The sequence below is a fragment of the Chrysemys picta genome, chromosome 3 (assembly GCF_011386835.1).
Source record: "Chrysemys picta bellii isolate R12L10 chromosome 3, ASM1138683v2, whole genome shotgun sequence".
NCBI lineage: Eukaryota > Metazoa > Chordata > Testudines > Emydidae > Chrysemys > Chrysemys picta.
In genome coordinates, this window is record NC_088793.1 from 184152659 (window position 1) to 184174313 (window position 21655).

The 21655-nt window shown below is 43.7% G+C and overlaps 2 protein-coding genes across 11 annotated transcripts in view; one reads left to right on the forward strand and one right to left on the reverse strand.

Moving 5' to 3' along the window:
- Positions 1–14168, reverse strand: part of CLHC1 (clathrin heavy chain linker domain containing 1) — a 31226-nt gene extending 17058 nt beyond the window's left edge. For 3 of the 9 annotated variants that reach the window (XM_042842652.2, XM_008169078.4, XM_042842650.2), the window contains exons 1-8: positions 13411–13787; positions 12463–12733; positions 9256–9443; positions 7785–7915; positions 6449–6650; positions 5368–5483; positions 3832–3919; positions 1887–1993 (exon numbers count right to left, since the gene is read on the reverse strand). In XM_042842652.2, coding sequence (XP_042698586.2) covers positions 1887–1993; positions 3832–3919; positions 5368–5483; positions 6449–6650; positions 7785–7915; positions 9256–9443; positions 12463–12645 — 1015 coding nt within the window. In that variant the 5' untranslated portion in view covers positions 12646–12733; positions 13411–13787. Of the gene's footprint in view, positions 1–1886; positions 1994–3831; positions 3920–5367; positions 5484–6448; positions 6651–7784; positions 7916–9255; positions 9444–12462; positions 12734–13410; positions 13788–13997 lie in introns of those variants that run through there. The other 6 variants (XM_065590798.1, XM_008169077.4, XM_065590796.1 and 3 more) reach the window with 3 other exon arrangements.
- A 45-nt stretch (positions 14169–14213) lies between these two features.
- RPS27A (ribosomal protein S27a) lies at positions 14214–19711 on the forward strand. 2 transcript variants are annotated; one of them, XM_005299034.5, is made up of 6 exons: positions 14214–14526; positions 14605–14666; positions 15910–15964; positions 16252–16337; positions 18850–18981; positions 19530–19711. In XM_005299034.5, the coding sequence occupies exons 2-6, from the start codon at positions 14619–14621 to the stop codon at positions 19677–19679; spliced, it is 471 nt and encodes a 156-aa protein (XP_005299091.1). In that variant the 5' UTR covers positions 14214–14526; positions 14605–14618; the 3' UTR covers positions 19680–19711. The 2 variants fall into 2 exon arrangements, with proteins under 2 accessions (XP_005299091.1, XP_023961787.1); XM_024106019.2 differs by having other exon boundaries at positions 14450–14519.
- Positions 19712–21655: the final 1944 nt, after the last annotated feature.

Consider the following 21655-nt stretch of genomic DNA (forward strand, 5'->3'; position numbering starts at 1 on the left):
CCCTCTGTGGAGAAAGAAGTGGGTGGGGACTATTTAGAAAAACTGGATGAGCACAAGTCCATGGGACCAGCTGTGCTGCATCTGAGGGTGCTAAAGGAGTTGGCGGATGTGATTGCAGAGCCATTGGCCATTATCTTTGAAAACTCATGGCAATTGGGGGAGGTCCCAGATGTCTGGAAAAAGACTAATGTAGTGCCCATCTTTAAAAAAGGGAGGGAGGAGGATCCGGAGAACTACAGGCCAGTCAGCCTCACCTCAGTCCCTGGAAAAATCATGGAGCAGGTCCTCAAGGAATCAATTCTGAAGCACTTAGAGGAGAGGAAAGTGATCAGGAATAGTCAGCATGGATTCACCAAGGGAAAGTCATGCCTGACTAACCTAATTGCCTTCTATGAGGAGATAACTGGGTCTGTGGATGAAGGGAAAGCCGTGGATGTGTTATTCCTTGACTTTAGCAAAGATTTTGATATGGTCTCCCACAGTATTCTTGCCAGCGAGTTAAAGAAGTATGGGCTGGATGAATGGACTATAAGGTGGATAGAAAGCTGGCTAGATTGTCGGACTCAACGGGTATTGATCAATGGCTCCATGTCTAGTTGGCAGCCCGTTTCAAGCGGAGTGCCCCAAGGGTCGGTCCTGAGGCCGGTTTTGTTCAATATCTTCATTAATGATCTGGAGGATGGCGTGGACTGCACTCTCAGCAAATTTGCAGATGACGCTAAACTGGGAGGAGTGGTAGATACGCTGGAAGGTAGGGATAGGATACAGAGGGACCTAGACAAATTAGAGGATTGGGCCAAAAGAAACCTGATGAGGTTCAACAAGGACAAGTGCAGAGTCCTGCACTTAGGACGGAAGAATCCCATTCACTGTTACAGACTAGGGACCGAATGGCTAGGAAGCAGTTCTGCAGAAAAGGAACTAGGGGTTACAGTGGACGAGAAGCTGGATGTGAGTCAACAGTGTGCCCTTGTTGCCAAGAAGGCTAACGGCATTTTGGGCTGTATAAGTAGGGGCACTGCCAGCAGATGGAGGGATGTGATCATTCCCCTCTATTCGACATTGGTGAGGCCTCATCTGGAGTACTGTGTCCAGTTCTGGGCCCCACACTACGAGGCTTTGGAACCCCCTTTCAGGTAGTTGAAAATGTGGAAAAATTGGAGGGAGTCCAGAGGAGGGCAACAAAAATGATTAGGGGGCTGGAGCACATGACTTATGAGGAGAGGCTGAGGGAACTGGGATTGTTTAGTCTGCAGAAGACAAGAATGAGGGGGGATTTGATAGCTGCTTTCAACTACCTGAAGGGGGGTTCCAAAGGGGATGGAGCTCGGCTGTTCTCAGTGGTGGCAGATGACAGAACAAGGAGCAATGGTCTCAAGTTGCAGTGGGGGAGGTCCAGGTTGGATATTAGGAAAAACTATTTCACTAGGAGGGTGGTGAAACACTGGAATGCGTTACCTAGGGAGGTGGTGGAGTCTCCTTCCTTGGAGGTTTTTAAGGCCCGGCTTGACAAAGCCCTGGCTGGGATGATTTAGGTGGGAATTGGTCCTGCTTTGAGCAGGGGGTTGGACTAGATGACCTCCTGAGGTCCCTTCCAACCCTGATATTCTATGAGTCTATGACCTGGGCTCGGAGACCTTGTGCCATGCATTTTTTAATCGCAGCATACCCTTAGGTTGTTTTTATTTTTACTTTGAAGTGTTAAATGTAAAATCCAAACACACATAAGTAATTCACATTTGTCCCCTCAAGGCTTCTTTCAACATGAGTAATAGAGGTAGATTCTCAGCGGGCGTAAGTCAGTGTCGCACTATTTGAATCAATAGTGATGTCAATTTACACCAGCTGAGAATCTGACCAACAGTATTTCCATCTAAATTCCATACCTTTAAATTTCATCATGGTTTCTTCATTGCGGAGAATTCCTCTAGGACAGTTTGCAGCATAAACTGCTGCAGCCTCATACTGACCATATGAAAATAATTCATTGAATCTAGGACAGATGAAGGAAAAGACAATGTAATATAGCACTGACACAAAAACAAAAAAGAAATGATCAGTTGATGATGTGGTGAACTAGCCAAGGAAGGAATTCCAGAAAGCCTAGAATCAAATGTCAAAGACATGGGCAATACCACAGCTTTAATACAAAGAATATTTTAAAATATCTAGTCCTTCTGTATAAAAAAAATCTGGTGACAGCAAGTGGCAGTCCTGAGTGGTTCTCAGTTCCCCAAATTACTTTTTCCCCTCACCTTCATCTTTTAGTATTATTTTGGTACACATCATCAGTATAGGCACTACACACTGGATCGTAGAATGCTGACCACTGCCTAGCAACTTACACAGTGTCCACAATGGGGTTCAGGAAGTGGATCATCAATGGAAAGCTGACCAAAAGAAAGGAGGCTTGACATGGCATTTAAATGAGGAAATCAGGTTGCACAGCACCCAACACCAGTTGCGCAAGAGGGTGCCCCAGAAAGTTGTCTATATCCGCATTAACTATTCAATGGTGAGATTCTGCCTGTATTCTGCTCAGCCTCTACATGGGCTCCTGGGGGAGGGAGGGTGCAAGAAGCTTCCCCTTTGCGCTAAGAATGGCTGTTGGATAGTGTCATCCCTGATCCCCCTCAGTGCTGCTAGCAGGCAGGGAGGACAGGGAAAGCTGGTGCTGTGGTTTCCACACTGGCTTTTATCGCCAGCTGGGCACAGAGGACTGCACTTGCTCAAAGGGTGGCCAAGTTGCTACTATGGCATGTGCTCCCAGCCAGAATTCCTCGTCAGGGCTCCATCAACCATATAGTCTCTCTGCATCCCCTCCCAGTGTATCTGAGGGCAGTAGGGGTGCAATCTTGTCCCAGATTACTCCGTTAAGGGAAACCACATCTAGACTATAATAATGATAGCCTATGATTAACCCCCTGAAATGTCCCTACTAAAACTAGCTATGCCTCTATTACCATTCACCTCCTGATTGTGTCAATTAGATTTTCTCCTGAAAGACTGACTTGCCGCACTGCTGTTGGGTTAACAAATATTGATCTCCAGAAAGAAACTGTTGTAGTTAGATTTCAATGAATGTTATATTTAAGATGCTGATTTGGGAGGGACTGGTATAATGGAATATGGCCTTTCAGCTCACGGATCAAACTAAGGCCAAATCCAATCTAGGTTGGTAGTACCTGGAAGCTGTTGCCATGTAATGACTGTTCAGTGGACTGTGTGAAATGAGTTTATGATCTCATTCCACTTCTTAGTTGCAAGAGTTTTAAAGATATTAGGCACCTAAAGATGAAGACAGGCGCTCAGTGGGATTTTTAAAAGCACCTAGCTCTCAACAGGCACCTAGTGCTTTTGAAAATCGTACTAGGTACTTATTGGCATCTTTAGGAAAAACTCTAGACCAAGGTAATCGCCTCAGAGGTGTTCATATCACCAAAAAAAACCCCACCTCCACTGCTAGTACCTTTGCTGGCAGTTTCAGCAAAGAGGCCAAGGATGGAATGGGCCATGAAGTTCAAACTACCCTTTCCGCCCCAAAAGTGATCTTCCAGGACAGGGTTGAAGCACATGAGTAGAGCAGTGTGGAAAAGCTGCTTTTGCTGCATCTGGTCTATGGATAACCAACTGATGTAGGTCAGCAGGGCTGTCAGGCTAGCAAGCACATTTTACAAACACCAGAAATTCACAAAAAGAAGAAAAGAGTGCTCTTTTTACAAAATCCTAATTTGCCCTGGAGGACTGCATTAAACATGATATGTTATCCAAACTCTGAAATGCTGTAAACTGCTTACACAAAGTAGAATATAAGAGTTGCATTCTATTTACCTTTCAATATATTCAAGCAAATCTTCAGCCTCTTTACTCTTGCTGGGGTCATGTTCAAATATATGAGAGATGCTAAAGGCAGCAGCAGCTGAAAATTAGACACATCAATGGGAGGTAAATGTGTTATTATTTCAATAGAGAAAACCAGCATTAACACTGTAAGAGTACAAAAAGAGAATAGATTTTGATCCATAGAAATGTGTCTTTCAAGAAAGATGGGTTTAAAGTTTTAGCCAGGCTCTTTTGCATTAGCAAGCAGGAAAGGGACCTTATATAAACTAATGCATTTTTCATGCGTTGACAAGACTGAAGAAGTCTCCCATAAGTGGAAATGTAATTAGGAAACAATTTCAATCAGGCCAGGTAAATTCTAGAACAAAGTTTCCCTGTCTGTGTCCCCAGACGCATACTCTAAGGCTGTCAGAGATTAGGAATGAGAGGTGACACCCTAAGGACCAAATTCTACTCACCGAAACATTCTACAGTTCCACCTGAAACCAATGCAGCTGCACAGAATGTCAGTCAGGGCAGAATTTGGCTCTTAGCTCTGGGACAAGGGTGGAGACCACACTTTAAACTCCAACTAACAGCGAACAACAGACATAGGGACAGATTCTGATTTCAGTTACACCCAAGTAATTCCACTGAATTCAGTACATAGATTTACAGGGCTGTAAATGGGAGCAGACTTTGACTCACAATCTAAAAGCCCATTAGAAGGGGCAGAGTGGAGGAACATAAGAGGTATGTTCCCCGATCTGTCTAACAATACAAGTTGAGAGCAACAAGTAAGATTCAATTTGATGCCAAGCATGCCACTGTACTCTACTCATGCAGCACCTGAGATGATCTTGACAGTTTTGGGAGTGTGCTTAATGCTCATAAAAAGGTTGAGCATGTCAGAAGGCCTAAGGCAATTGGCTGGAAAACATTTTAAAGATCCTTCGCCATCTCTACTTCACTTGCCTAAATAACCTGGATGATTTGAAGTACTAGCAGCAGGAGACCTCTGTGACTCTGGAAAAAAAAAGGTGAGGGATTTGGGTAGCACATGAGAGGTGGAGATTGTATAAACCACCTCAGGACACCTCACCTTCATCTTAACTGTAGTAAAACATCATAGACCAAAGTCATCCCTGTATAACTCTGGTGAATATTTTTCTATACCGTTATCAGATTTCTGGGCAAAAATCTTATTTTCCTAAATGCTGGACACATGCATCACCATGCATGGGGGAAATGGATGACCCAAGATCATTAGGGATAAGACTTTCAAAGGGACCTAAAGGAATTAGGGGCCCAACTTCCACTGACTCTAAATGGGATTTGGACTCTTAATTCTTTCATGCCCCTTTGAAAATCTCAGTACACATTTAAAAAAGAAAAATACAAATTTATAGGCCAGATTCTCAGCTAGTATAAGATTGCATGGCCCCACTGATATCAATGGAAATAGACTAATTTGCATCAGCTGAGAATCTGGTCCCATATTTTCCATGCTTCATAATATTGTCCTTCTATTTGTATTGGTTTTACCTTTTACAACTTCCTTCTTTTCCATGACTTGAGAGAGTAATTCTTGCAAGGAGGTGCTCTTGTCGGATTTTGCCCAGACAGACACAGCATTTGCAACCAATGTAATTCTATTATAACTATAAACAGTCAAAGAGGGAATCGAACATTTCGTTAGGATCAGTAACTCCTCAGTAGTTACCTACGAAGTTCCCTATGAAGGATCAAGTTCAAGCTAACGCTTAACTTCAAGGTTCTATAAAGCTCGACCTCTGCCCACATCTCTTCTCATTCTAATCCCTCCCTCCCTCCCTTCCACCCAACTGCTTCCCTTATATCTTTCTCCTACTTTCATCTTTGTGCTTTCCTCTTTGCTGCCCATTACACATGGGAGTCCTTGTCTGTCCTACTGTAAAAGGTACTGTCTCCTTTCAAAGGGTTTCAAAATGCACTTCTTCCAAGCATCATTAATCCACCAAACACAGGAAGGCTGCCATATTTATGTCATTAAAAGCCTTATGCTGATTTGTATTGAATGCATCTTCAAATCACCATCATACTATGAGCCAGATGTTCAGATCCCAGCAAGCTGCACTCAATTTATCGAAGACATCTTTTATCTCCCACAATCTAGGAAGTGATGGGGGAAGTGGGGGACAAAACTGCCCCTAGTGTAATTTAAAGCAGTCTAAGGGCTACTCTAGTTTATACCAGTTAGAGTGGTCCCCTCAGTGCCACTTTGCCAGCAGAGGATCTTCATCACCTATCACCCAAGTATTCCCCCTACATCAGGGAAATCCCTGGCTGCCCACTTGAGGCAGCTCTTTATCTCCTTTGTGCTGCTGGAGCAATGAACAGAGCAGGGGGCCAGATCCTGACCCTACATTACCACACTGCATTCTTTGTCTGTTGACTATAAGCTATTAGGGGCAAGGAATGTCTTCCCATGAATTTTGCAAAGTACTGAGCACAATTCATACTGATATTGTTAATACCTCTATAACAATTAATAACGTACCAAAGCTAAATCTATGTGACAGACAGAACACTGTAGAGAATATCCCCAACATAAAAACAAGATATGTTGTAGGATGAACACTTGTACCTAAGTCTCAGTTTCTCATTTACTGCCTCTGCCTTATCTCGTAGTTCCAGTGAGTGCTTGAGTTCCTGCTCTAGGCCAGCCTTGTTCTCCAGAGGAATGTATTTTGATATCATGTCTGCTTTCAGTTCCTGCACTCTCCCTTCTAGCTGAGCAAGGTGTCTAGAAAGAGCATCTAAGCTGAGAGATTCTTTTACAGTCAGACCTGTTGAAGAAGGAAATGTCTTTAATGAGCTCTTAATTGTGATAAACATACCAGGTGTATACAGAAACTGTGAGACATGTAATTTGCTAGGGTTCTCTAGACTGAAAATCAACACTGAATAAAAGGAAGATGACAGTCTTAGAGACAAGATCTGAACTTTGCAGCTCAGACATAATCCAAGTTTCCCGTTACTTTAGAGCCCATCTCTATTAATAAGTGGGGGAAAAAATGTATAGAAGGTGATAAAAGTTTAGAGTTCAATAATATTCCAGAGCTGTAATTGAATCTGTTAGTTTTTGGTGTAATGTTCCAGCAGTGAGGACTTAGAAACAAATGTACAAATGACTTGTTATGTACTATACATGTACACCTAGCTATTTAGATTCAATTTGTTAAGTATTGACCAAACATTACTGGCCAGATTGTGACCATCTTCTAAGCAATGTGAGAGAAAGATGGGAGAAGCCTTCTCCCCTGGCACTGCCACACACGAGTTGGTCACAATCAACCATTGTGCTCAGTGGGGGAATTCATCTCTGCTCTACAACCCCTTCATGCTGGCCTGGCTGCACTGACTCCAAATGGGACACGGAATAGATGTAAGCTCCCCATCCTAAGAAATCCCCCCAGTGCAAGAGGGTCTGTGCAGCAGCCCGAGTTGGCTCTGCAACTCCTTGCAGAAGGCCCTGCCACAATGAACATCCTAATGTAAGCTAGGGACAGACACAGGAATAGAAGTGGGGGAAGGAGTGGTTTTGAGGTTTTCCTGTGCTCTAGTGATTCTGCACTCCTGCAACTGCCAATAGGGTCTACTGCAGCAGTGACAAGTTAAATCAGACGTCAGGGATGCCCCAGGTTGCACAAATGGGCTCCAGAATCAAGGAGGCACAAGTTCTGTAACAGTCAGCATGCTCCCCATGACTACCAAAGAGCTCTGGAAGGCATTATGCCTCCCTGAAGCATGCATCCTTCCAGAGCTTCCACTGGGTCAGCAAGGCTCCATACCACCCAAACATGGGCTAGTGCCTTACAGGGTCATTGCAGCCCTCTGTGTATGTGGCTTCTCTTTAGTTAAGGGCAAAGCTTTAATCCAAAAGAAATACTCAGATTACCTAACAAAATATTGGTCTTTACCTGGTATAGGCTTAGCAGGGTTTATCTTTTTTCTTGGAGTCAAAACTTCTGTAGAGGGCACTTTCTTAATATTTCTTATTTTCAATATCAGATTTTGAATTCTAGCAGAATTTCTCTCGATAACTTTTATTCTGCAACAAAGAAAAGAAGTCTCCATTTTCTTTTCTACATTTTAGAATCCTAGATCATCAGGGCGAGCTATACTAAGCTTGTCACAATACTATTCTGTCATTCTCAGTTATTTGTGTTTCCTAACATGCCATATTAATTCTATTTGATTCTGTTTGTGGCTAGGCAGCATTTCTCAAATGCGGCCACCAGGGGCTTTTCTTGCGGCTACACCCTCCTGGGCTGTGATGGAGGGGGTGAGTGGCAAAATAGCAGCCTCTCCCCTTCCCTGTTGCTCCTGGATGCCCCACCTTGGTGTTGATTGCTGGGGCTGCCAGCAGGGATTGGGCTCTACCCCCTCTGGAGACACCTGGGGCACAACGCTGGAGGATCAGGCAGTCAGTGAATTCCTCAACTTCTGGGGGCAGTGGGGCTCAGTCTTTAGGCTTCAGCCCTAGGGTGGCAGGGCAGCAGGTTCTGGCAGAGGGACTTTGGGCTCCAGCCCTGGGCTCCGACTATGAGGCGGTAGACCCCAGGCTCCAGCCCCTCGCTGCCTCTCCCAGCCCCCCATCCAGGGCTTAATTTGTCCCCAGGCTTGGCAGGGCCGAATAAGTCTGCTGTGAAAAAGTGATACTGGCTTTTTTGTTAATAGTCTGTTGTGAAAAGTGATTTCTAGCTAGCAATAAATAACAATGTTTTGGAAATATCTATCTGCATATTTATTTGTTTTTCCTAAAGCTAATTAAGTATTTTAGGGAAAAGTGTGAGAGCGGCCGCTAGCAAGAGTTGGTGGCCGTACTCTAACACCACCAAAAAATTTGTCCTGAGAACCCCTGGGGTAGAGGCATGCGCCTTCTGATAATCTTATCACATACATGCAACTACATGACACCAGTAAAGTATAGGACAGTAAAGAAAGCCACATAGTAGACTGAGGGAAAGGGAGTAATTCTTACTCTGTTTTATACTTCTCAAATTAAACAAAGTCTCCTAATACAATACATTTTGACAATGAACTTTCACTTTGAAGTTATGCTGTCTTTATTTTACAAGTGGCGAAACAGCATATGTTTAACTCAAGTGCCTGATCCTGCAGTACTTATGCAGGCCAAATCTCCATTGACTTCAGGGGGAGTTTTAACTGCAGAAGAATTGCAGAATCAGGCCTGGAAATACAAAAATCTAAATTATTCTTTTAACAATTACACAGTCATTTTGGGACTTTCACCTAATGGATAATAAAATAATAAAACTAGTTTTTAAAAATCACAACTGTGATAAACTAGCTACATTTAAAATGATTTACACATCAGAGTTAGTATCACACATGTTGCTTTACACAATATATTAGAAGTGGCCTTACTTGTCTTCAAGTTGGATTGTTCTTTTTCTATAATATATTAGAGTTGTAGGCTCAGATGCCAGAACTTTCAATTTTCCATGAAGATAAAATGCATTCCTTTGGCCCTTTTTTATTGCTTCAATAAATGCATCATACTCCTGTTTGATTGAAGTCAGGATGTTCTTGTACACAGTAACATGCTCTATTATCTGTGAAGACATGTTTTGCCATTTGAAATGCGATATACTGATGTGGTTAATGGAACACCCTTCCAGACTCCCCGCAAACCTCCAAACAGCACAACAGTCAGAGTAAATAGAAACAATTGGACACAATATAGATGCTCCCCGACTTATGCAAGCGTTCCGTTCCGGAAGGCCTTTTGTAAGTCCAATTTTGCATAAGTTGGGAACGTATACCCAACAATTACGTCAAAAAAAATCTTACGGATTTGCGTAAATCGAGTTTGCATAACCCGGGGAGTGTCTGTATACACTTCAAACAGCAGCTAATGCACGAGAAGCAGAACATAAAATGCATTGTGCTAATGCATGAGAAGCAGAACATAAAACTGACAGTCTGTTTTCATTGCCCAAGCTGATGAAAGTGCACAAACTATAAATGGTGACAAATGAACTCCATACTTCTTTCAGTTTAAATAATCTCTGATATTATTAAAGTTAAGGGATAATTTTCAGGACATTGTTTATGCAGCTAGAAGAACCACTTTTCAGCAACATGAGACACTTTCTGCAATAGGTACTAAGCCTGATGCCTTCAGGGCACTTACGGCTCTGGAAAGGCTAAGGAGGAAGGTACCAGGCCAGGCCAATGTTTTTTTTAAATAGCATAAAGCATTAGATCAAACTCACAATTTGGGGGGCTGATCCTGCAGCCCTTACTCATGCATGCAAAGGATGCAAAAACTGATTCTACATGCATGTAAAAAGTAGCTATGAAGAAGTCCCAGTTTTGATTCCTGTACATTACATCTCTCTTGGCAGCTGAAAAAAGCAAAGCACAAATGGGTAGATAGAAAGATTAACCTAAATAATCTATACAGAAGCTTTTTGAGGAAAAAAACCCTATTTTTTATTTTTTTTAAATCATTGGTTTTTATTCACTCTGGTATTTGGTTACTTGCTGTAGATTTTTTTTTTTTTTTTTAAACTTCAGTCTATATAACTAACTGACATTTTTCAATCTAGTAAATTCATTGTATAGGTCTCTAGAAGTGTGATTGGATGATAATTGATTCAATTTGGAATGACATAAGACAAGTTTTATGAATTGTCAAAAAGCAGGGTACATAAGTGTCAATGATTTTTTTAAAATAAAAAAATCAGATAGTTTTTATTTAAATTGGATTTTTTAAATCAATTTGATTTAAATCAAATCCACCCTGATTTCATTGTATCTTTTCTATTCACGGTGAAAAAATGAACCGAGGGATGATGCTGAAATTGGAAAACCTGGTCCAGTTACATTGTGCTTGCATACAGCTGCATAGTCTTTCTTACAGGAAAATTCACAGAACACAGTGGAAACCTGTGCAGTCATCCACATACCCCATGCGGCCAGTTCAGCTGCACCCACAGCTCTGGCAAACAGACACATTCATCAGTGTTGCGCTTTCACAATATAGGCTTTTAGCTACAAAGGAGGTAATGAACAAGTTCCAACAACTACTTTATCCCATCTGAAAGTACAAAGAGCAAAAAAATCAATTTTTGAGCATTTTCATTATATAAATAGAAACTTTGTTAGTGATGAATTTACTGTGTATAAGATTGTTACTCCACTGTATAGAGAATTTACTTTAGATTTACAAGACATATTAATATATACATAGATGTAGTGGAGCTCTCTCCCAAACATTCATTTGAATTTTTTTAAATCCAAATGTTGCAACACCAAAAATCTGAAAGAAAAACTGATTATAAACAAAAGTGAAAATGATTTTCATTGTTCAAAATGAGAGATGCAAAAAAACTGTAAAAATGCCACTAAGTGATTTTTAAATATTCACTATTTTAAAAGTTCTTTCAGTAATTTGTTTGTAATGTAGGCAAAGAAATTTGTTTGCAACTTACAATTTTTGTTTTCATTGGCCCTTTAAATAGCTTTTGATTTTTTTTTTAAATCATTGATATTTATCCACCCTGCTCCCATCCTCTTCCATCAGCGATACCCCTTGGGCCAACGGCAAGGAAGGCTGGTTTTAGTGCAGCTCTGAAATACCAGAGCAGCACAAAACTGCCCTAATATGGGGGAGAATCTGGCCTTGTAGCACTGCCTCCATAGGCATACCCTTTCACCCATAAACCCGGTATTTCCAGGTCAGAGATGAAGTACATTGGTGAGGAAGCTTAAACTGCTGCTTCCAGTGCTATACCTGTCTTGGGGATGAAAACATGTATTCAGTCTTCAGGGCTGTCAAGCCAAACTCTTGTGTGCTCTAAGACCCAGCTTCTCAAAGGTATTTAGAATCCTAACTTCCATTGATTTCATTGACTAGGCCAAATACCTTTGAGGTTTTTGATCTAAAGCAGGGGTAGGCAACCTATGGCACGCGTGCCAAAAGCGGCACGTGAGCTGATTTTCAGTGGCATTCACGCTGCCGGGGTCCCAGCCACTGGTCCAGGGGGGGCTCTGCATTTTAATTTAATTTTAAATGAAGCTTCTTAAACATTTTAAGTTTAAAGTAAACTTATTTACTTTACATACAACAATAGTTTAAAAAGAACAGGAGTACTTGTGGCACCTTAGAGACTAACAAATTTATTAGAGCATATAAGCTTTCGTGGACTACAGCCCACTTCTTTGGATGCATATATGGAAGCTGCAGTCCACGAAGTGGGCTGTAGTCCACGAAAGCTTATGTGCTCTAATAAATTTGTTAGTCTCTAAGGTGCCACAAGTACTCCTGTTCTTTTTGCGGATACAAACTAACACGGCTGCTACTCTGAAACAATAGTTTAGTTATATATTATAGACATAGAAAGACCTTCTAAAAATATTAAAATGCATTACTAGCATGCGAAACCTTAAATTAGAGTGAATAAATGAAGACTCGGTACACCACTTCTGAAAGGTTGCCGACCCCTAATCTAAAATCTCATTTTAAAAAAAAATGACACAACACTTCCTGTTTGTCAGTGCATCTAAGATTAGTAGCCCTTTCCACTGCTTGTTTACAAAGAAAATATTTTCTTATAGTGCTGTTACCTTGTCAAAAACATTACAGTATATAATGTAATACTCCTCAGCTGGTCCTTGTTCTGTACAACCCACTTTTTCAATTTCTGTAATGATGTATCCTTGTATACTGTCTAAAAATTTCTTATCACTGTCAGGAACAATGGGAGGGAGAACTGAATGTCTGCTCACTCCAATATTATGGGCGGACATGGTTGAAAAGCAACACTTTCATTTCTTATAGAAAATTTAAGCCCAATTCCCTCTTTTCTTCAACAGAAGTAAATGCTTCAGTCAAAACCTAAACAAAAAGATGAGACTGTTAAAATAATGTAGTATAAATGCGACACCAACTCATATTCATGTGTCAAGTGGTGCCATTCTTTATCTATTCTGGCTCTTTATTAATGCTTACCATCAAATATTTCATTATTAAAAAAGACAAGATTTTCTTACTATTTCCACATAAACTATTACATCTCGCGAACATCTGTTCTAGGTTTCTTTCCTATGTACTTTGTACCATTTCCCTACCATCACTTCCAAATCTAGCCATTTTTCACTGCATCTGGCACTCAGGGGTGATACTAATCAGAGGGCAGTTGTGGAAGTCATCTCTATTGTGCTACAAAAGACCCTGAGTCTGCAATTTGCTCCACACTGGTGGCTCTCCACACCCATGGAGCCCCAGTGGCTTCTGAGGCTGCACCTGGCAACATGTGTCTGCCCAACTAGAGTAGTCTGCATGGTTGAGGTCTACATGTGGAGTGGTGGGAGGAAAGAGGGCACTGGAGAAAATAAGCCTCTTCTGAATTTATACATTAACTTTATTTGACCAAACAAACAAATCAAGTGAAGCAATGAGTAAAAGAACACATTATCCAAGTAGCCCACAGCCTGGTCTACACTGGGGGGAATCAATCTATGGTAAGTTACACAGTTTCAGCTATGTGAAGAAGGTAGCTGAAGTCAACGTACTTAGATCTACTTCACTGCAGTAAGTCGATGGCTGATGCTCTCCCGTCAACTCTGCCTGCGCCTCTCACCCTGGTGGAGTACTGGCGTTGACAGGAGAGCGCTTGGCGGTCAATTTATTGCGTCTAGACTAGACGTGATAAATCGACCCCCGCTGGATCGATCGCTGCCCAACGATCCAGCGGGTAGCGTAGACAAACCCTAAAGCTCCTAGGTCAACCAGTCCAATCCCTGCATCTATTTCTGAATGCCTCTATGGCGTTTCCCAGAAGTCCGGCATTAGCCAAACTGAATGTGCCCTAGGGCAGCCATGTTTTCCTGCTACCCCCGTTGAGTGCCCCAGGTTTGCCCGAGAGCAGCAACCCCCACTTCTGTTCTGCTGGGACAGACAGTTCCCGCATCACCCCACAACTCGACCTCGCTGCTACTTTCTGCCTTATCCCCAGCGCCAGCCCAGGAGCTGAGCTCGGCGGGGCGCGGCTAAGGGCTCCCCCGCACAGGCCCGCCCCGTAGAAACCAAGGGGGAGCCCGCAAACAACGCTGGGGGCACTAGGGAGGAGTCGGGCCCGCGCCGGGGTTTTGGATCACACCGCAGAGCCGAACCCGAATCGCAGCGCCGGACCCTAGCTGCAGCGCGGCACCCGCGAGCTCCCCAGCCAGTCCGCTCTCCGGCTGTTCACTACTGCGGAACGCATCACAGCGCTGCAGACTAAGCTCGCGGACCCCACTCAGGACGCGACGGTACTTCAGCCGATCCACATCCCGGTCGGCCGCAACGGCCGTTGCTGATAACTACGCTCTATAGGAGCGGAGGGAGGGAGGGAGGAGTTCAGTCAGGGGCATTGTGGAAAATGTAGTTTCTTCCCCTCTTGCGCGCCCAACTTCCGACTACAACTCCCATCAGCCCTTTCAGACGTCCCCCTTCATGCCAACATGGAAACCACAATCCCCAGGACGCCCTGGTCTGCCTTGTACTGGCGGTGCATGCTGGGAGTTGTAGTCTCGCACGCACGCAGTGGCGCGCCGGCCTGGAGGCCCCTCCTTTCCTAGGCTGGAAACCCCGTGCAGACCAAGCTGGGCTCTCTTTCCGGCATCCGCCATTCAGCGAGCAGGTTGGTGGTGAGTGTTCGCTCTTCCCCCACCCCCGTCTGCTCCCCTCACCGCGTGCTCATCTGACCGTGCTCTCTTTGCCCGCAGGTGCTAGTCACACCATGCAGATCTTCGTGAAGACCCTGACCGGGAAAACCATCACCCTCGAGGTGAGTGCGCCAGGGGCCGCCCGGCCGTGAGTGGGGGTGCACCTCCCCTAGCAGTAGGCCCGCTGTGCGTGGGGATATGCACCCTTCCCCCGCATGTATAGGTGTCCTGTGCGGGGGTCGGAGGTGACATGCGACTTCCCCCATCTGTAGGCGCCCTGGGTGGGAATGGTGGACCCCTAGGCGCACACGGCCCGTGTCTGTCCGTAGGGGACGCGCACGCTGGGTGGGGGGCAAGGGGCTGAGCTCTCCTGGAGACGCGAAGGGCCCCTGCTTACGGCTGTAGTTCCCCACGGAACGCTCCCACGCGCGGCCCGGGCCCCTCTCGCCGCTGCCAGCCAGTGCTCGGCTGAACCCTCGGGCAAGGGTGGCTTTGTTTTTTGAAACTTCGTGTGAGCGGCCTCTTTTTGGGACAGTTCGGAGCAGGCTGCCCAAGGAGGCAAAAAATTGGAAAGCCCACCAGGAACACCCTAAATATCTCCCGGGTGGAGGGGGCGTTTTAATCTGCCTCCTCTCTAGGCGGTGTCTAAATGTTATGGTTGAAATTGAAACATTCAAGATCCAGCCAATGCATAAAAATGAGTTCACTGTTTAAAATATGAAACCTGCCCTTGATTACCTATTTTTGTGGTTCTATAATCCCACTTTCATGTTCTGCCAAATGCTTCCCTCCTGTTGCTGTCTGAAAGACCTACCCAAATAGGAGACATTGATTAGGCACAGTGCTGTCAAATGTATAAACTAAATGTACTGAGAATATAATAAAGCCCTTTTAATTTACAAACTTGTAAAGAATCATTGTAATCTTCTTCCCCAACATGCAGAGCTCTCCTCCAGGTGGTTTCATGAATGTAGGAAGGAGAGTTTCAGACTCATGAGGGATCTTGAAAGTATAATTTTGTCCTTAAGAGTCTTGTAAACAGGGTTGATAAATGAATGTAGAAAACTTTTACTGTCAGTTTAAATAGAATATACAAATTAAGTTTCTTATGTTTCAGCTAAATAAGCTATTTTTATCTGTTGCTTTGAAAGACTTAAAATTTGGGTCCACAATTTGAAAGCATGGCTTCTGTTTTTGTACATCATTGTGTACAAATGACTGTGTGTCTGCAAATAAATAATACTGGCTTGATGCCCCTTAGAAAATCTGGCCTGTAGCTTTCACTGACAAAATTTCATAGATGTATATAGCTGATATAATTCTACTTCAGAGTTTTAACTGGTTTTCCACTTTTTTTAATAATAGGTTGAGCCTTCTGATACTATAGAAAATGTGAAGGCCAAGATCCAGGATAAGGAAGGTAAGTTCAGTGCTTTTTGGACTCTTGTGTTCCCTACTCTGATCATTCTCCTTTAGATAAAGAGCAGCTTACCTCAAATATCATTCCCTAGAAATCTGATAGTATTTTCTATGGTCACTAGTATCAAAATTAAATGTCACTTACAGAAAAGTTTTGTAAGTGTATCTTCATATCCTGCCATCTATGTTTTGTACATTTTATTTCTGTAGTCTGCATTCCTTATGACTCTACTCTTATAGGAAATTTGAGTAGATTTTTCTATTTAATCTTGATTAACTTCCCATTAGGAATTCCTCCTGATCAACAACGACTTATTTTTGCTGGCAAGCAGTTGGAAGATGGACGCACGCTGTCTGACTACAATATTCAAAAGGTGTGTATCTTCCAGAGACGGGATACGATATAATTAGAGCCCTACCAAATTCATGGTCCATTTTGGTCAATTTCACAGTCAGAATTTTTTAAATCGTAAATTTCATGATTTCAGCCATTTGAATCTGAAATTTCACGTTGTAATTGTAGGGGTCCTGACCCAAAAAGGAGTTGTGGGGGTGGGGAATCACAAGGCTACATGGGGGAGGGGTGGTTGCTGTACTGCCACTCCATACTTCTGTGCTGCTGGCAGCAGCGCTGCCTTCAGAGCTGAGCAGCTGGAGAGCGGCAGCTCCTGGCCAGGAGCCAAGCCCTGAAGTCAGAGCTGCTACCTGCAGAGCTGGGCCCTCAGCCAGCCTCTGCCACTCTCCAGCCGCCCAACTCTGAAAGCAGCAGTGCAGAAGTAAGGGTGGCATGGTATAGTATTACTTCTGTCCCCTACTGCTGGGGGGGCGGGGGGCGTGACATGGTTTAGTATTACTTCGTCCTTGCTGCCTTCAAAACTGGGTGCACAGCCAACACTTCCCAGACACCCAGCTCTGAAGGCAGCGCAGAAGTGAGGGAGTCAGTGTCGTGAAACATCTCCTCTCTCTCCCCCCCTATAACCTTGTTCTTTTCCTCCTTCCTTTTGGGTCAGGACCCTCAAATTGAGAAATGCTGGTTTCCCCCGTGAAATTGGTATAGTATGGGTGTAAAAGCACACAAAAGACCAGATTTCACGGGGGGGGGGGGGGGGGGGTAAAAGCGCACAAAAGACCAGATATCTTGTTCCATGACACACTTTTCACGGCCATCAATTTGGTAGGGCCCTAAGTATAATGCAGAATTGCAGAAGCTCCCAAGTGTGTGCACCCTATTGTGAAGGGTTTGGTCACAGAGACCCCCTTGGGACTGTCACATGATGTGCTGAAACTACCTCTTAGCCCGTTTTCCCTGATGGCCTGGCACTCCAGAACCCTGTCTTGTTGAGCCAGACAACGCTAGTCTGCTGTAACACAGACCCAGATCTGAAGAACACCCCCAAAGCTGCAGACTTTAACTGAAAACCACTCAGCAGGTATTCCTGTCTCCAGACACCTAGCTCCCAAATCCGTTTTACTCTGTATAAAGCTTATATAGGGTAAACTCATTAATTGTCCGCCCTCTATAACACTGATAGAAAGATATATACAGCTGTTTGCTTCCCCCAGGTATTAATCACTTACTCTGGGTTTACTAATAAACAAAAGTGATTTCATTAAGTATAAAAAGTAGGATTTAAGTTGTTTCATGTAATAACAGAACAAAGTAAGTTACCAAGTAAAGTAAAATAAAACAAAACACGCATGTTTAAGCCTAATACATTAAGAAAGTGAATACAGGTAAATCTCACCCTCGCATGTTCCAATAAGCTTTTTTTCACAGACTAGACTCCTTCTTAGCCTGGGTCCAATCCTTTCCCCAGGTACAGGTCTTGTTATTGCCAGCTCAGGTGGTAACTAGGGGATTTCTGATGACTGCAGCCCCCCTTGTTCTGTTCCACCCCCTTTTATGACTTTGGCCCAAGGTGGGAATCTTTTGTCTCTCTGGGTCCCCACCCCTCCTTCTAAATGGAAAAGCACCAGGTTTAAGATGGATTCCGGTACCAGGTGACATGGTCACATTTCCTGTGAGACCCCAAGCCTCCATTCTTTCTGGCCTGACTCTCAGGAAGGCTTACAAGTAAACAGCCATTTACAACCAATTGTCCTGGTCAATGGAAGCCATCAAGATTCTAAACCACTATTAATGGCCCACACTTTGCATAATTACCATAGGACCTCAGAATTAACTTCATATTTCTAGATTTAGATACAAGAATGATACATACATACAAATAGGATGAACACATCAGTAGATTATAAGCTTTGTAATTATACCTTGCAAGAGACTTTTTACATAAAGCATATGGAGTGCAACATCACATCTATCTCCTTAGACCATGCTAGACTGAAATGATGTGGTGAAGAACCATGGCATGAGCCAGCTCTCCTGCTATAGGAAGGGGAAGCTTATGAGTGCAATGATGAACATAGTACTGTCCCAGAGGGGCTGGAACACATTAGTTAAGCTTAGTAACTTGATCTAAACAGAAGTATGGGCATATTCTAACTAGATCTATGACAGCATTTCCAGCTGAGTGTATTGACAGTTGTGTTTTTGGGAATTAAATCACTGAACAAGTGAAACAAAACACTGCAATCATCTAGTCTCTTATGAGAGCGTGCGCAAGAGGACTTGTACAGCTTGTTCAATTGCAAACTCATTGCTCACTTGACACTGCTCAGAATTTCTCTATTGTAAGCACGAGTACTTGGTGGTTGGACTTGAGATCTGCTGGTGATACAGATCACTGTATGTATAGTGTTTTAAAAAAACAAAAACAAACAAACAAAAAAAAACCCCTCTGCTTGAAGGCTGCTACTATTTACTAGCCTGCATGTTTTGGAAACAAGTTGTCTCGTTCTACTGTATTATCTTTGTATTACTAACAGGAATCGACTCTTCACCTTGTGCTGAGACTTCGTGGTGGTGCTAAGAAGAGAAAGAAGAAATCTTACACTACCCCCAAGAAGAACAAGCATAAGAGAAAGAAGGTTAAGCTTGCTGTCCTTAAATATTACAAGGTAAGAGTAACTAAAAGAATTGAGTAAATTTGATTCCTTGATAGAAGGGGGAGTTTGAGCTGTAGCATCACCAGTAATAAGCATGTAGGTATTTAGTACATCCCTTGATGTTTGTTTACTGAATCTGTAAGCTGTAGTTTCCAGGTGACTTTCTTTACATCTGCATAGGTGAGTAACTGGAGAAGGCACAGAACTTGTAAAAGCAATAAACTTCCTCAAAGCTTTTTTGGGGCTGCTTTATGAACCTGTTCATATTCACAAACATAAATTTTGTAAATATGAAGAGAGGGGCCAGTGTAATCAAATGCTTCTAATTTTGGTCAGAAAAGTTTGAGTTTGTAAACTTATGGCAGCCTCACCTGGAAGTTGGTTGCACTGGTGAAAACTGATGCCTAGAATGGTAAATCGTGTCTACAGCAGATTGAGTTGTGATCTTTTTAATTGATAAGCCATATTCTTCTGTCGCTTCTCATTGAGGAATTAGTGGCACTTTGAGGCAAGGTGTCTCTAAAAAGATATCTTTACTTATGGAGCCTTTCCTTTTACAGGTGGATGAGAATGGTAAAATCAGTCGCCTGCGCCGAGAGTGCCCCTCTGAGGAATGTGGGGCTGGAGTTTTTATGGCCAGTCACTTTGACAGACATTACTGTGGCAAGTGCTGCCTGACATACTGCTTCAACAAACCAGAAGACAAGTAAATGTATCTGTGTTAATAAAAAAAACCCTCAGATTTTGCAGTGCTGTACATTTATTTTCCTTCTGGTGACCTCCTCATGCCTCCTTCTTCAGGAGCACTATTTCAGCAGATATATTCCCTCAAATCAGGGTACTGAGGTCCTATTGGGTTCTGGGGAAGCGGGTGCAAGCCTGCCCCTTACTAAAGGATTCTCCCCCAGCCTTAGGGGAGGATCCACAACGTCCAGGAACTCAAATAATTATGGGGAACAACCAAAACGGGCAGGTGTGAAGGTCGAAGGGACAAACAAAGGGAACCTGAAGGAACTGTGCCCAGATACGTGAACAGAGAGAGGACTGGTAACAGGCCCCACAGTCGCAAAGAACCCCCTCAGCCAACATCCTCTCCCTGGTATTGTAGATGGCCACTTTGGCCCTCACCAGGAAGAGGTTGATGAGGACGTCCCACGACTTTGTGGGGCTATGGATAGGGTGTGAGTGTAGGAAAAGGTGAGGGGAAAAGTGCAGCCAAAAACGTAAAAGGATGTTCAGGAAGAGTGGGAACACGGGCTGCAACCTGGTGCGCTCAAGGTATACATGCGCCAGGGTCTCTCTCACGCCGCAGAAGGGGCAGGCATCAGAGATGATGAACTGCGCCAAGTTCATGCCTGTACTCACGGCTCTGTGGACAAGCCCCCAATATCCCTGGCGGGCCTTGGGACTAGTGTGGAATAGAGGTTGGCCCACTGGAGTTACACCTTCAACAGGTGGCAATAGATGATAGAATCATAGAATATCAGGGTTGGAAGAGACCTCAGGAGGTCATGGGCAAATCCCCAACTAAATCATCTCAGCCAAGGCTTTGTCAAACCTGACTTTAAAAACCTAAGGAAGGAGATTCCACCAGCCTAGGAAACCCATTCCAGTGCTTCACCACCCTCCTAGTGAAAAAGTTTTTCCTAATATCCTAAACATTCCCCCACTGCAGCTTGAGACCATTACTCCTTGTTCTGTCATCTGGTACCACTGAGAACAGTCTAGATCCATCCCCTTTGGAACCCCCTTTCAGGTAATTGAAAGCCGCTATCAAATCCCTCCTCATTCTTCTCTTCTGCAGACTAAATAATCCCAGTTCCCTCAGCCTATCCTCATAAGTCATGTGCTCCAGCCCCCTAATCATTTTTGTTGCCCTCCGCTGGACTCTTTCCAATTTTTCCACATCCTCCTTGTAGTGTGGGGCCCAAAACTGGACACAGTACTCCAGATGAGGCCTCACCAGTGCTGAATAGAGGGGAATGATTACGTCTCTTGATTTGTTGGCAATGCTTCTACTTATACAGCCCAAAATGCCTTTAGCCTTCTTGGCAACAAGGGCATGCTGTTGATTCATATCCAGCTTCTCGTCCACTGCAACCCCTAGGTCCTTTTCTGCAGAACTGCTGCCTTGCCACTCAGTCCCTAGTCTGTAGCAGTGCATGGGATTCTTCCATCCTAAGTGCAGGACTCTGCACTTATCCTTGTTGAGCCTCATCAGATTTCTTTTGGCCCAATCCTCTAATTTGTCTATGTCCTTCTGCATCCTATACCTACCCTCTAGTGTATCTCCCAGTCCTCCCAGTTTAGTGTCATCTGCAAACTTGCTGAGGGTGCAATCCACGCCATCCTCCAGATCATTAATGAAGATATTGAACAAAACTGGCCCCCAGACCAACTCTTGGGGCACTCTACTTGAAACGGGCTGCCAACTAGACATGGAGCCATTGATCACTACCTGTTGAACCTGACTATCTAGCCAACTTTCTATCCACCTTATAGTCCATTCATCCAGCCCATACTTCTTTAACTTGCTGGCAAGAATACTGGGGGATACAGTATCAAAAGCTTTGCTAAAGTCAAGTCACTTTCCTCTAAGTGCTTCAGAATTGATTCCTTGAGGACCTGCTCCATGATTTTTTCAGGGACTGAGGTGAGCCTGACTGGCCTGTAGTTCCCCAGATCC

Coding starts and splice junctions, on each gene's coding strand:
- RPS27A (XM_005299034.5), top strand. CDS start 14,619: ATGCAGATCTTCGTGAAGACCCTGACCGGGAAAACCATCACCCTCGAG. Junction 14,667..15,909: donor GGAAAACCATCACCCTCGAG/GTGAGTGCGCCA, acceptor TTTTAATAATAG/GTTGAGCCTTCTGATACTAT. Junction 15,965..16,251: donor CAAGATCCAGGATAAGGAAG/GTAAGTTCAGTG, acceptor ACTTCCCATTAG/GAATTCCTCCTGATCAACAA.